The 14,097-nt window shown below is 37.8% G+C and overlaps 1 protein-coding gene across 1 annotated transcript in view; it reads left to right on the top strand.

Annotated features, from left to right (window-relative positions):
- Window positions 1-14,097, top strand: part of laptm4b (lysosomal protein transmembrane 4 beta) — a 32,095-nt gene that overhangs the window by 7,269 nt on the left and 10,729 nt on the right. Inside the window, exons 2-5 of the mRNA XM_034160981.1 lie at window positions 581-698; window positions 8,843-8,916; window positions 9,058-9,180; window positions 10,324-10,422. Of these exons, the coding sequence (XP_034016872.1) occupies window positions 581-698; window positions 8,843-8,916; window positions 9,058-9,180; window positions 10,324-10,422 (414 nt within the window). The remainder of the gene's footprint in view (window positions 1-580; window positions 699-8,842; window positions 8,917-9,057; window positions 9,181-10,323; window positions 10,423-14,097) is intronic.

Below are 14,097 nucleotides of genomic sequence, written 5' to 3'. Positions count from 1 at the left end.
GCATACAATAGCAGAAAACGTATAGAACCAAATTGCATGGTAAATAGAACACAATGGTAAAGGGTACCGTATCACATGACATACAAACCACCAGTTAAATGAGAAGGCTCTATTCAGCTGACCCACCGCTGAGCTGAGTGGGAGCCCGTAGGAGCGCAGTGGTATGTGTGGAAATGCACGTCTACTTTCCTGAATCCAGCAAAAAAAGAAAAAAAAAAAACGAAGCTGCTGCGGTCACTAAAAATGTCAAACATTGCTGCTCCTAGATTTAGCTTCCTGGAACCATGGAAATGTTTTTACAAAAAGCTAATGGGGCTGTGCAATAGAGTGGAACATGTGGAAGAAAAATTCACACTAGTGACAAAACCCATACAGTGGGACAAATACTGAATGTCACATGATACAGAATCCACCAATTAAATGAGAAGGATCCATTTAGGTGTCATATAATGAGCAACATTGTAGAATGCTATTCAGAGTAAATGGGTTAAGAGACACCTGTGGTTTGGGTTAAACAATGATATGAAGTCATATCACTTCATGAATGGATGTTTTATATTGGTTTACTTTTCCCCTACAGCTCATTAATGCAGTGGTACTACTCATCTTATTGTCAGCGCTCAGTGATCCGGTCCAGTATCGTTACCACCTGACCAGCTCTGAGCTGGGAACAGACATTGACGTCATGGATGATGCAAGTGAGTGTAATTAACCTTGTAGTTGTCACAAGTCTTATTGTCTAAAGAAAAGTTGAGATGTCCTCAGTGGGGATTTAAAGGGGGCATGTGATCTGTGATAATGGTGTCCTGGGAATTACCAGATTTCCTGATTTGGAGCATAGCCAAGGATTAAAGTTCTCCATCACTATGATTGATTTCCATCAGCTGGACTCCAGAAAGGCCACACATGAGATCAGTGCAGACCTGAAGTAAAAATAAATAAGGGGGGGGTGCACAGTTGAACCCGTAATGAAAACAAATATCAACATTAATCATCGTAAATTGTCAACTTTTTTTTTTGGATAGAAGCATCAAAATCTATCTTCAAGCAGGGTTAGATCAACTGTTTGTATATGACCATTTTTAGGATTGAAAAGTAAACTTTATTTTTAAGAATCATCTTCTCCTGATGTCCTTTTTCCACAAAGCTTGTGTTTGAATGACCTCTGGGAAGGAGGTGTAGAAACCGAACACATTTTATTTTGCAAATATTTATAATATCAAAAGTTACATGAATAATTTTAACATTTTGAAGAAGAATCTGCAAAAGAGAAAAAAAAACTTGAGTTTCTGCAACTATAGATATCAAAATTGTAAAATTATTCATGTAACATTTGATATAATAACTATTTGAAACCAAGGAGTGTTTTTGTGTTCACTCTGTATTATAAATTGGTGGATCTGGGCTCAGCCATCTAACAGTTATACATTTTAATGCAGCTGTGAATAAAATATTCAGGAGATATTTTGTGGCCCTCTCCTCTAATCCTCCAGGAATTTCCCCCAATAATGCTACTGTAGGCTCCCATGGGATATCTTGATGGAAAACCACTTTGAGGGTGTCAAATACCTCTCCAATAAACACTCAGCTTGGCACAGGACCAGAATATGAGAGTGTGATTAGCGATAAGTGCTCCACAGTTCCACCAGTCTGAGCTGGGCTCATCTTGGCTACTATTTCTTTTGTCCTGAAATAAAATCTAGTTTCCTAATTTCCTTCCATGTGTTTGAATTTGTGGCCAGGTGTGCCTCAGTGCACCCCTAGTTCCAAGTATCCTGTGATATGATCTTGCTCATCTCCACCTCCCACCTCTGCTTTATCTGTAGAGAGTTATGCAGATTCATGGATAAGAACAGATGGTATAATTTGCCAGTTATTTTCTTATCTCTAGTCCCCATTTGTATTTCAATTAGAAACTTTTCTCTGGAGGTAGGATTTGTGAGTTTTGTCCATTTCTTGTGTGCTGTCAGGAAAGTTCTTAGCTGTAAATATGTAAAGAAATCTGTCTTTGGAAGATCAAAGTAATTTTTCAACTTTTCAAATGTTTTCACCGTTAGATAATTGGTGTAAATGAGTCAGTCTATGATCAGATCATTTTCTAAAGCAGGTATCCAAGTTGTTCAGGTATGAATGTCTTCATAAATCCAATACTTGTTAATGGTGACATTATCTTTGATAGTCCAAAAGCTGACTATCTTTTCCAGATTTTAAAAATAATCTTGGTCCAGTCTGGCAATTCTTTGATGGGTGTGTCTAAAAAGGGTAGTATTTGCATGGGCTCTGGGCACAAACTTTGTTTAATATTAAGATATTGCGTATATGTGCCATTCTGGATCCACACTATTAGGGGCTTCAGTTGTGCAGACCAGAAATAATATTTCAAGTTTGGAAGCTTAAGACCACCATCTAGTTTAGATAACTGTATGGTTTTCAGTCTTACAGTTAGGGTGCTTTTTTGCCATATGAAATGTGTGATTATTCAAAAATTGACTTTGGGATTTCTACAGGTAACATCTGAAATAAAACAGCCTTGGCAGAACATTCATACAGATAATTTCAACATGGCCAAGCAGAGAGGGAGTGAGCACAGACCATCGTTCCAAGTCATTAATAATGCACTGAATCATTTTACCACAATTTGCTTCATAGAGATGGGGGAATATATATATATAATATATATATATATATATATATATATATATATATATGCTCTTCTTTATCTATGACAATTTTTCTATTATCATTGTCTCTAATGTGCTGGGCCAGTGGTTCAATGTTAATGGTGAACAGCAGGGGTGATAGAGAGCAGCCTTGTCTGCATCATCGTTCCAGTGTGAATCTCTCTGTTCTATACCCATTGACTTTAATTCCCGCTTGTGGAAATGGGTATAATGTTTGTATCCAATTTATAAAATTAGGGCCGAATTTAAATTGCTCTAATCTGTGGAACAAATATTGATAGGAAACCTGGCCAAATGCCTTTTGGGCATGTAGGGATATAATCATTGATTCTGGTTTCTGTCCTTTTTTTGTTGGGATATTATGTTTAATAGGTGCTGTAAATTGTCTCCATAGTATCTCCTAGTGATAAATCCAGTCTGATCAGGATGAATAATTTGGGTGATTATCTGATTAACTTGTCTGGCTAAAATTGTTGTGAGTATACGCAGATCACTACTGGTCTATAGGGCTGGCATTCAGAGGGGTCTTTACCCTCTTTATGTATGACTACTATGGTTGCTTCAGTCCAGGATGGTGCCATAGTTTTAGATCTAGTGCATGAATATATGCTTTTAACAATAGGGGAGACAGCAAGTCTTTAAAAGTTTTCTAAAACTCATTAACATATCTATCTGGCCCAGGGCTGCTGCTGTTGTTGTGTTGTTGTTTTTTTTACATTGAGATCATTTGCTTAATCTCCCCATTCCTTGATGGACTCATCTAACTCCTTGGTGTTGGTTCTGGTGCTAGTTCTGTCAATTTTATACGGTTTAAAACCATGACTTTTGCATCATCCGTACATGTATCTTTATTCTTAAATAAGGATTTGTAAAACTCCACAAAGGATTCAGCTTTTTTTTTTTTTCTGGTTTTGTGGCATCAGTGCCATGTGGTTTTATTCTGTACTATATTGGATGATTGCAGTTTCCTCAATCTAAATGCCAATAATGTACTTTCCTTGCTACCATATTCATAGTATCTTTGGTTAGTGAATCTTAAGTTTCCCTCAGTCTTATCCAATAAAAGATTATTAAGTTCTCTTCGAACTGCATTTAAATTATTTCAGACTAATTGAAGTAGATTGTTCGTGTTTACATTCTGATTCTTTTATCCTCTAAGATTGTTGTTTAGCATCTCTCTCCTTTTTTCTAGCCGAAGTAAGCCCCTAATCTATGCCTTTGCTCAGTCCCATAGTATGAGGCATTGTTTCACGCGAGGCATTGGTACCCTGATAGCTCTTGAGCTCTGCTGTGATAAAATAGGTGTTTTTTTTTTAATCATTAAGGAGGGATGCATTAAATTTCCATTGCTTGAACATTGGTCTTTGGCCTATATACCATTTTTAACACAACCGGTGCATGATCAGAGATAGTAATAGGTAGTATCCCAGTGTCAACAATCCTATGTAATTCTACCTTGGGTGTAAAGACGTAATCAATCCGTGAATAAGAGGTATGTCTACTTGAATAGAAAGTGAAGTCCCTGCTTCTTGGAAATTTACTCCCATACACACACGAGGCCCACTTCTACAGATTGATATTTGAGGACTTTGCTTATTCTAGATAGGGGAGCTTTAGAGAGAGGTTGTTGGTCCATTAGTTGCAACAACAGACAGTTAAAAATCTCCTCCCATCAAAAGCAGTTGAGAGCTGTATTGTAGTATCCTAGTAAACAGTGCTATGATGAAACTAGGATCATCCTCATTGGGTGCATATACATTTGAGGGACACTGATATACCATCAATTAAACATTAACCAAAGTATATCTCCCTGCAGTGTCTCTATGTAGCAAAGTTTGTCTGTGTATAAGAATGGATACTCCCCTCTTCCTGGCCGATCGACGTGAAGAATAGTATATTTTGTCTGCCCAAGATTTTCTTAGCTTTTCATGTTCCACCTCACATAAATGGGTTTCCTGTAGAAATGCTATTTGATGGTTGGCTTGTTTCAGTTGATGTAGAATTTTCTTTCTTTTAACAAGACTAAGAAGACTGCTAACATTATAGCTCACAATATTTTGCGTGCCTATTAGTTAGAATTCACAGTTTATATCATAATTCCCTGATATGGTACACTAGCAGAAAGATGTGGGGAGTGGAGATGAACAGTACACACGGATCATATCATTTTGCCCTGCAAGTTATGGGGAGTGGAGCCGTAGAGGGAGTAGAATGAACAAAAATGCTTACTACAGCTATACCAAGAATTTTTTAACTTCAGTAGGAGTAAAGGGAGTCTGAATAAAAAAAATTGAATGATAACACTGTTTCTGTATTTAGCACAGGATCCTCAGGAAAAAAAAACTGCAACTAACAAACATACAATAAATACTGAGACCTTGTCCCTAGCTATTAAAACAAGCAGCAAAAGTACACAGTCTAGCTTGAATTAGACTGTGCTTCAAGTGTGCTAAGATAAGGAGCAAGAAAGTAGTTAGTAAAAAAGAACAGATATTAGCTTTTCAGGCTCTTGGAGAACTTAACAAATATAAAAATCAAGCAGCTCCTTGTGGTAGAATGCTGTCCGTCTTCATTTGTGGATTATTAAGGCAGATAGTAATAACCTTCAAAGCAGCAGAAATGCTTCTGTACCCTTCCCCAGATTTGTGCCTCAAGACAATCCTGTCTATGAGGTCTCCAGACAGTTCTTTTGACTTCATGCTTGGTTTGTGCTCGGGCATGTTCTGTCAACTATGGGACCTTATATGTAGACAGGTGTGTGTCTTTCGAAGTCATGTCCAGTCCACTGAATTTACCTCAGCTGGACTCTAAACTGTAAAAACATCTCAAGGATGATAAGTGGAAACAGGATGCACCTGAGCTCAATTTTAAGCTTCATGGCAAAGGCTGTGAATACTAATCTACATGTGAGTTCTTAGTTTTGTTTTTTAATAAGTTTACAAAAATCTTTAAAAAAAAAACTTTCACATTGTCATTATGGGGTATTGTGTGTAGAATGTTTGAGGAAAAAAATCTGAATTTAATCCATTTTGTAATACGGTTGTAATATAACAAAATGTGGAAAAAGTGAAGCACTGAATATTTTCAGAATGCACTGTATTATAAAGGACGGGGAAACCCAACACCCTCACAGTTTTTTTCCCCCATAGATTGTGTATAAATACATGTTTTTATCTCTGTGATTGACTGCTTAATGGAACCTATGTTTGCATAGTGACTGTTGTCTCTAGTCCCTGCAAAGGGTCCACTCGAATTAAAAATGAATGGCAAGTGGTTGTTTTGCCTCTATCGCTTGTAGCTAATGTGTCCATAGGGTTAGTGCCTGTAAGTAGCATTTGCTTTTATTTATAATCACTTTTTCTCCATAAAATGGCAATATCTGAATATCTACAGAAAGCCTTCATACTCCAGAGAGTAGAAGCATGACATTTCTTGAGTATGTGCCGTACTGAAATAAATCCAACAAAATCACCAGCTACCTTCTGAGGTAAATAATCAGTATATTGCCTTTTTATTTCATTATTCCCAGAGTCACGAATTTTGTTCTATTATTATATTTGATATTTGAGAAGTGAAATGAAGTTCATAGGATTAACAGAAAGTGCGCAATAGTTCTTTAAACAAAATTAGGCAGGTGCATAAATTTGGGCACCCCAATAGAAAAAATACATCAATATTTAGTAGATCTCCTTTTGCAGAAATAACAGCCTCTAAACACTTCCTATAGCTTCTATTGAGAGTCTGGATTGTGGTTGAAGATATTTTGGACCATTCTTCTTTACAAAACATCTCCAGTTCAGTCAGGTTTGTTGATTTCTGAGCATGGACAGCCCGCTTACAGTTACACCACAGATTTTCAATAATATTCAGGTCTAGGGACTGAGATGGCCATTCCAGAACATTGTACTTGTTCTCTGCACGAATGCTTTAGTAGATTTTCAGCAGTGTTTAGGGTCGTTGTCTTGTTGAAAGTTCCAGGCCCAGCGCAACTTCAACTTTGTCACTGATTGTTGAACATTGCTCTCAAGAATCTGCTGATATTGACTGGAATCCATGTGACCCTCAACTTTAACAAGATTCCTGGTACATGCATTGGCCACACAGCCCCACAGCATGATGAAACCACTTCCAAATTTAACTGTCGGTAACAAGTGTTTTTCTTAGAATGCTGTGTTCTTTTTCAGCCACACATACCACCCCTTATGTCCAAATAACTCAATTTTAGTTTCATCAGTCCTCAGCACCTTATTCCAAAATGAAGCTGGCTTGTCCAAATGTGCTTTAGCATACCTCAAGCAATTCTGTTTGTGGCGTATACGCAGAAAAGGCTTCCTCTGCATTACAGCATCATCCAGCATCTCCTTCTGCAAAGTGCACTGTATAGTTGAATGATGCACAGAGACACTATCTGCAGCAAGGTCATGTTGTAGGTCTTTGGAGCAGGTCTGTGGGTTGACTGACTGTTCTCACCATCCTTCAGCTTATCTGAGATTTTTCTTGGCCTGCCACTTCGGGCCTTAACTAGTACTGTGCCTGTGGTCTTCCAGTTCCTCACAGTGGAAACTGACAGCTGAAACCCCTAAACCATGATGTTGAACAATTTTTGTTTTCAGGTCATTTGAGAGTTGTTTAGAGGTTTCCATGTTGCCACTTATTAGAAGAGATGCAAAGAGGGGAAACACTTGCAAATGGCCACCTTAAATGCCCTTTCTCATGATTGGATTCACCTGTGTAAGGAGGTCAAGGGTCAGTGAGCTTACCAAACCAATTTTGTGTTCCAATATTTATTGCTAAAAGTATTCAAATCAATAAAATGACAAGGGTGCCCAAATTTATGCACCTGCCTAATTTTGTTTAAATAATTATTGCACGTTTTCTGTAAATACTTCAAATGTCATTTCACTTCTCAAATATCAGTGTGTTCCTCTGCTATATGATATATTTAACTGAAATTTCTGATCCAGACAACCAATGATTTATAAAGGAAAATCATGAAAATTATCAGGGGTGCCCAAATGCATACAACTGTAAAAGTGACATGCCTAGTGGTTTGGGGGGTGGCGGCGGCACAGTGTTTCCTCATGTGTAGTTTGTGAGCACATCTTGCGTATGGAAGAGTATCAATTCATATCTTAGCGCGGTTTTCACTGATGTAACAGTCACTGCTGTTGATTGCACAAGTTTCTTTGTTTATTCAATGGAGCTGAAACAATGAGTCATTTAAAAGTAGCCAGTTTTTTTTTTTTTTATATATCATTTGTCATGGACCTGGTTTCACTTTCACAGATATGAATAACTGCAGTGCCTGTCATTATCTGACAGAAAATTGCACCTTGATTTTAAAATTACCATTTTATGTTGCAGTGAAAGAAAACACACTTTTGGGATTAACTCTGCACCAGTTTTTTTTTTTTTTTTTTTTTATAGATTATACTGTATTCTCTGTGTAGGGCTAAGGGGATTCCCCATTGACATCATGGGGAAAACCCCCCAAAACAACAACAACAAAATACACAGGGTTGCTATTGGTAATGAATCTTGTGTGGATAGAAGATTTAACACTACTGTATTTTATGTCAAAAACAAACAAAACAATTTACTGTGGTAATATCTTGGCGAAATATAAAGTGGATGCAGTTCTTGACAGTTGTTAATATTTGGAGAATTCTTGACGAGTAGCAAAAATCTATTGATGTCTTCTCTTTTGTCCTCATCCAACATCGTTCTCCTGAGGTTCAGTCATAATCAAAACCCATCAACTGTCATTGTGCAAAATTTGTTCAGAAAAACATTTTATGAGAACAGGCTCCAGATTGATATATTGAGGATAGTTAAGTGTTGCTGATACTGCACGTGGAGCTGTACATTTATTGAACGGTACTGTTGCCACATTCCTGAATCATTTTTGAGAGTTGCTGTGTTGAGTGGTAGCGTTAGCGTGCATGGTTTTGTTAAATTACATACCACTTGCATAACAGTTATACCCAGATGTTTGTTTATATCCAGGACAGATTGAGTGCAAAATACTTAAGTGCTTAGTCTTAAAAAAAAAAAAGCAAAAAAAAAAAAGCATAAACCTTGGTTTTTGTCACACGTAGTCCAGTAAATTATGACAAACAAGATTTGCTGTTCTTATATTTGTTTTCATTTGTTTTTCGCAGATATCTGTATAGCCACTGCAATATCCCTCCTCATGATTCTTATATGTGGCATGGCAACATATGGCGCCTATAAGGTAACTAAGCACTTCATATGAGATGGGGTTCATACAGTACATGAAGATGGATCACTGGCTTGATATTATCCACACAGCTTTTTGAAATTGAGGAACAATGTTTGTGTGCTCGTTCTGAGTTGATTTTCATTTCCTGCATAGCAACACGCCGCCTGGATCATTCCATTCTTCTGTTACCAAATCTTCGACTTTGCCCTTAACATGCTGGTAGCCATAAGTGTGGTGGTTTATCCCAACACCGTGCAGGACTACCTCCAGCAGCTGGTGAGAATCCTCTGCTTACCAAAAAACCTAAGCCATATATGTTCTGGCCCATAAGTCGTGTGCATGTTTTTTTTGTTTTTTTTTGAGAGAGAGGTTCTGCATCTTAGATTCCAAAGCAATTTATATATGAAAAATACTGCAGTATCATCTAGGGCAGTGGTGTCCAAACTATTCCAGAAAGGGCCGAGAGGGTGCAGGTTTTCCTTGCAGCCACTGACTCCAGCAGGTGATTTCACTGGTTAACATCACTTTGAGCAGGTGGGATGAGTTCATCAGTGAAATCACCTGCTGGAGTCAGTGGCTGCAAGGAAAACCTGCACCCTCTCGGCCCTTTCTGGAATAGTTTGGACACCACTGATCTAGGGTCATAAGATGGTAACATCTACACACGTGACAAGCTACTCCTGTGTACTTAATGAGGTACTGTGATTCACACTCCGGAGCAGAAAATGTCAGTAATGCAACATGAAGCTGGATGCTACCCACTATAAAACAAGAAGTTATGAATGAGAAAAACATTCTTTGCCTTATAGAATAAGTGAATTCAATAATCATGCTCTCAAACTGAAAGGCCACATTCTGGGATAAAAGGAGGTAATGGTAATTAATTACACTGCATGTTTACCTTACCTATGTTCATCTGTTCAATGGCAAAAAAAGCAGTTTACTCGAGTTTTTCAGCTCGTACAGCATTTATTAGCTTGTTAGCTTCTGCTTGCTAACATGATGCATGTATTATAAATAACATAATTCCATTAATTTTGCTTTCTTGTTACACAAGGTAGTAGAATAGTGTTTCAAAAATAATTGTGACTTGTAAACCTATGCGACTTATATAGGTTTTCTTTCCTGTTCATGACACGTTTGGATAGATGCAGTGAATACTCGACTCAGCGAGTATGACTTACTCCAGAAAATACTGTGTGCTGCAGGTTTCTATTGTTCTCAATGGAAATGCAGTTATTAGGAGGTGGAAGAAAAGATATATTTCAGGTTTTTGGCTGTCATCAAGTTGTTCCAATCTGATTTGGGGAAAAATAAATTCTTAATTATATTATGTCACATTTCCCTGTATTGTCTTTTGTTTTACATCTCCCCTCCCAACCACCCATCTTAACTGATCCCATGCTATCTCTCTCTCAGCCAGGAACATTCCCTTACAAAGAGGACATCATGTCCACCAACAACATGTGCCTAGTTTTTGTCATCCTCCTCTTCATTGGCTGCATCCTCTCCTTCAAGGTAAGTCTGCACACAGTGGTGGTCTTACTGCAGCCTCTCCACAGCCATCAAACACTTAGCTCAGGCTATATTTTGCCAAGTTATTGTGCAGTTATCACAGTACTTTTTGGGGGGGCTCAAAAGAAAAAACATGCAACAGTATAAATATACATTACATATGAGTAAATCTGTTGTACAAAAAAGTTGTAATGTGCTGCAATGTATAAATATTACAAGTAGAAATGTGCAGACTCATCACATTTGCTTGCCTGCCAGTCTACACATTGTCGTCTTCATAGAATCATCATACAGTCAGGGACAGCATAGAAAATTGGCTGCAGTCAGGTTAATTCCTGTTTAATGCCGAGATGCTTCTCCAGGCGCAGCTCTGCTCTTGGATGCTGCGATGAAAGCGGACATGAAGTTACGGTCGTCTGTACAATCAAATCGAGTTGTGTCCCCTAAACGTTTCCTCAAAACATGATTTTTGTTTCACGCAGAAGCTGGTTTTCAGCAACGGGCCGCATACACGTCTGCAGTGGTGCGTACTGGCCTGTTTTCCCGGGAGTGATGATAGTCGAATCATTCAGCTGGAACAATGGCCAGATAGGAAATTGCAAGGACTCACTGAGCTCTCGTGGCCAGTGGCTACACCTGCTGAAGTCCTCGAGGAATCCAGCATCCTCCGGTTGGCTGCTCTTGGTGTAAATCAGGCAGATGGGAAGGTGGAGCCCTGCAAAGAACCAACAAAGGGAATGCAGCAGAAAGGAAGAGATGAGTGCAGCGAGGGATGGATAGATGGAGAGGCAGCCAACATTTCATCTCTGATGTACAGTTCTGTGCAAAAGTCATAAGCACCCTAGTGTACCCATGTTAATGTGTGGAGGAAGTTTTCTTCATTTTCTGCCAATAAAAGGCCACATTTTAAATTCTAAATGTTAATTTCAAAACACAAAACTATGTATTTTATTAAACAAAGTAAGCGACATCTGAACACTTCCCATTTTTACAATTCAGTGCATGATTCCACAAATAATAGTAATCAACAAATAATTAATTGACAGCATGTTTTTGCAACACTATGGGATAATTCGTCTAAATTTTAGTTAAAGGCAATTAGTCTACTTTGTAGTACTCCTGTACTGTACTACATTTGTCTGTTTTAGTTACTTACAGTACCGGTAAGTTTTTTATATATATATATATATATATATATATATATATATATATATATATATATATATATATATATACTGGAACTTCATTTCTGCTCTCACCTATGTCATGAGCAGGGCTGTGAAAACTCCGCGATTTCATCATGGGGAAATCTTTAATCGTGAACATCACCAAGTTTTTAAAATGCTTATCGCAAAGCGTTCGCTTTTTTTACGACATCATGTAAGTTTTATAAGTCCGCGGACACTGATCTGTGTGTTACAGATACAAATCAGTTTCTTCGGATCCGCGGAGTTTCGCGGAGGAAAAATGCCACTCAAAGTGTAGCTGTTACGACAGCTGTCGTAAAGCAGGATTGGTTGGTTGCTGCAGCGACGCTGTGCGGCGCTTAAGCTAAATGTAGCATGTGGACATCCCAAACTTTTAGAGCTTTCAAGTTTTTAAAAGAAGAATTGTGCAGCCTGTCTGTGTCACGGAGCGACGTCGCACAGAGAGAACGATGGCGAGAAAGACTGTTGGAAAAAGTCTTATAAGGACAAGAATCCGTGGAATCGTCACTGGCTTCATCAACACACCTGAAAGATAAAAGAAACGTGAAAAGTGAACTGTCCCCTCTCAGGAAAACACGGTAAGAATTTTTCTCTCCCTGGAAAATAAACATTCTGCTGTTCAAACAGGATTTTAGACAAGATTGTGACTTTTTCACTAATCTAGACTTTCTTTCATTGTAAAAAAGACATTGTGGCTTTGAATGGATTTAGGCTGCATGAATTTACACAAGAATATAACTGACTTTTTACTATAAGGCATGTTACTGATATTTTACCATGATTTTCCAAATATTCACAGCTTTAGCTTTGGTTTTTGAAATGCTGTAAAAGTCTTTTCAGTCTTCATAAATTTCATGTAGTTAATTGTTCTGAGTTAATGCATAATTTGGTTTACAATTAAAAGGAAAATCATTCCAGGTCCTACTTCCACGTCATATTCTGTTATTTCAACATCATCATTGACAGGTCAACTAAAAGGTTGAATGTAGGATCATTTAAATATGCACAAATTTTGAGATTTGTTCTTCCAGGAGATGCTGAAAAAGTATCATTAGATAACTAAAAGCACTCGGAGAGTGCAAACCTCCGCCAAGGCCATGGGTTCACTGATGCCATAACATCTACACACCGTGGAATCATTGAACCTAAAAAAAGTTTAGTAAAAAAAAGTTTCATCTGCTGTGACTGGACAGCATGTATCCTTAGCGCTTGGCATCAGTTTATTGCAACTTGCACCTTTCCCGGAAGCTACTGTCATCTGAGCACTGATATTGATATTGCATGTGCTTATAGACGAAAACAAATGAGACAAAATTCAATTTATTATTCAACTAAACTGCAAATATATGATTTTTTTTTTTTAACATTTCTGAAACACTTCTCTAAATAAATAGTAAATTCTGAAATAGAACTATTTTTTTTAAGTGTTGCATGTGCTACACAAGACCATAGGGTCACTGACCCTAAAGAGATTCCCTCCTTGGCACAGTGATCTAGTCAACAATTCAGTGTTACAACCAAAACTATGATACATACACTTTTCTTTCCTTTATATTTGACATCCTTGACCATGAAAACATACCACTAGAACTTGGAATCACTTTTATGTCTTTATTAGTTCAAAAGTTATTAATGGCGGTTTTCTTCTGGATCTAGCTCCATAACATTTGAAGCTACATCAAATCTGATGACACGTTACTGAATCAGTACAGATTCAGCTACAATTTGGTGTTGTGCATCTCTAGCTTCATTTGTCACCTCACACTGACACATTTTCTATTTTCCCTATATTTTTGCACATTCTGGATCACCAGATCAGGAATCCGGATCTGATCATCACCAAACTTTGTTGTTTGATAGAACATTTGACTGTTACACCTTAATTTTTTTTCAAGCCTTTCTGTCTTGTTTTTGTGGAGTTAGAAACTAGAATGTCAAAATTCCCCCTATCCCGCAATGGTGAAGAATCTTTTAAAAATTTCTGGATCCGGATCGTGATCCGGATCACCACTAAAATTTAATCACTTGTTCCTCTTGTCATTTCCAACCACTCCACAAAATTTCATCAAAATCCGTTCAAAACCTTTTGAGTTATCCTGCTGACAGACAGACAAACAAACAAACTCGACCGAAAACATAAAAGGTAAAAATTTAATTCTGGGGCCCTACAGGGCCATAGACCCCGGCTCCTGGACACTGCACCCACCCCCAACCCCCTGCAAATTTTCCTCGGATTTCGCAATTTTCATTTCACAGCCCTGGTCATGAGTGTTGGGTCATGACAGAAAGAACTAGATTGCACGTACCCACTGACACAGAAGTCATAAGAGACTCTTATTTTAATACTTTTTAGCCTTGCATATTGATATTTCTGAGCTTTTTTTTTCCTACTCCAGCACCTTTGCTCTGGGGTTTGTTTGTTTATTAATGCTTACATTTTTGCACAAAGCTGTATTTATCAAGAGTTCAG

Source organism: Thalassophryne amazonica, chromosome 20 (assembly GCF_902500255.1).
Source record: "Thalassophryne amazonica chromosome 20, fThaAma1.1, whole genome shotgun sequence".
Lineage (NCBI taxonomy): Eukaryota > Metazoa > Chordata > Actinopteri > Batrachoidiformes > Batrachoididae > Thalassophryne > Thalassophryne amazonica.
This window is presented reverse-complemented; position numbering and strand designations above follow the sequence as displayed.